This window comes from Nicotiana sylvestris, chromosome 8 (genome assembly GCF_000393655.2).
Source record: "Nicotiana sylvestris chromosome 8, ASM39365v2, whole genome shotgun sequence".
Classification (NCBI taxonomy): Eukaryota; Viridiplantae; Streptophyta; class Magnoliopsida; order Solanales; family Solanaceae; genus Nicotiana; species Nicotiana sylvestris.
Window position 1 is genome coordinate 65,193,260 of NC_091064.1, and position 1,744 is coordinate 65,195,003.

The window sequence follows — 1,744 nt, forward strand, 5'->3', positions numbered from 1 at the left end:
CGGTATTGGCTGCTCCAGTGGATAGTAAGGACCAGGCCATGGTGGCGACCAGTTGTTGAATTCTTCCCATGTATACTCATATCCCAAACCGAAAGTAGTACCATGCTTCTTGAGTTTCATGGGCTTAGAAATTTCCTAGAGATTCTTGTCGAGTCCCTTGCCCGGTTCGTATCCACTCCAATTCAGTATAATCTCAATTTTCTTATCCCACCATTTGTCTTTGTCGATAACATTGACCCGTTCAATGTGGTGTTAAGTCTCTCCTCCCAACTTCCTTCTTCCCTCGATAGCCGAAATGGTCTGGCGACTGTATATAGGATTACTAGCGGCACCGTGAATGATCACTTCCTGGTGATTCCATTCGAACTTTACTACCTGATGTAGTGTTGATGCTATGGCCCCAACAACATGAATCCATGGCTGTCCAAGCAGTAAGTTGTAAGATGCTGGCACGTCTATCACCTGGAAATCGACATCTAACCATGTTGGTCCCATTTGTAAGCATAGGACAATCTCACCAATGGTGGACCTTTGAGATCCATCGAAGGCTTTCACATTGATAGCTCCATATTTTATTTCGTGTAGTCCTTTACCCAATGTCTTGAGTGTTACCAACGGACAAATATTGACACTAGAAACTCCATCGATCAAGATTCTAGTGATGAGATAGTCCCCGCATTGCACGGTGATGTGCAGTGCTTTATTGTGCCTTAACCCTTCAGGTGGCAGCTCGTCCTCATGAAAGGTGATCTTATGGCTTTCCAGAACTTGTCCTACCATGTTAGCCATTTCCCTGCCAGTGATGTTACTTGGCGCGTATGCTTCACTTAGTACCTTTAACAGAGCATTCTTGTGTGCCTTAGAATTTTGTAGCAAGTCAAGAATGGAGATTTGCGCTGGTGTTTTGTTCATCTGGTCGATTACCGAATACTCCTTGGCCTGTATTTTCCTCCAAAAGTCATCTGGACCCGTCTCAATGAGGGGTGGCTGATTAGAAGCCTGCTTGCTTGACTCAGCTAGATGTTCAAGGGTATAGACTCTACCCGTTCTTATTATACCATGTACTGCAATAGTCTCTTCGAACTTGACCTTGCTTTTCCTCCTTGCCTCGGCTGTATAGTCCAAAGGTACAACCTTTGTATGGAATGGTGTCATGGTCGACATTTCCACTAGGATTGGCGTGACTATCTTTACTCCGAACGGAACATATGCCTTGGGTGGCAAAACTGCAATCTCAAATGGTGCGGGTGCATTTGCTGGAGACACGAATTCGACCACAATTGGTGTCGGTGCCTTTGCAGATGACGTTGCTTCAAACTCAAGTGGCACAAACATATTCACCTCAGCGTCCTCAGATGGTTGAATCTGGACTTTGATTGGATTGAGAGTAACTATTGGCTTCTTGGATCATCGCCTTCTGCGATCAACCCGATTGATTCCTTGGGATCCCAGTCAACTTTTATTTTAACCGTGTGGATACCCCCACCCTTATGGTCTGGTAGAGGGTTATTGCGGACATTTGGAGTGGGTTCCTTTGCCACAATAATCTTGTTATCAATCATGGACTAGATCTTGTCTTTCTAAGAACGACATTCATCGATGGTGTGCCCTTTCATGCCGGAGTGGTATGCACAAGATTTGTTTGGGTTAACCCACTGAGAAGGATTCTCATGGGTTGCAGCAGGGATGGGGGTGACATAACTAGCAGCTTTGAGTCTCTCATACAACTGGTCAATGGGTTCAG

The 1,744-nt window shown here is 45.3% G+C and overlaps 1 protein-coding gene across 1 annotated transcript; it reads right to left on the reverse strand.

The window, feature by feature from the left end:
• Positions 1–252: 252 nt before the first annotated feature.
• LOC138875140 (uncharacterized) lies at positions 253–780 on the reverse strand. Its single transcript, XM_070153962.1, has one exon. The coding sequence runs from the start codon at positions 778–780 to the stop codon at positions 253–255; it is 528 nt and encodes a 175-aa protein (XP_070010063.1).
• Between the last annotated feature and the right edge of the window lie 964 nt (positions 781–1,744).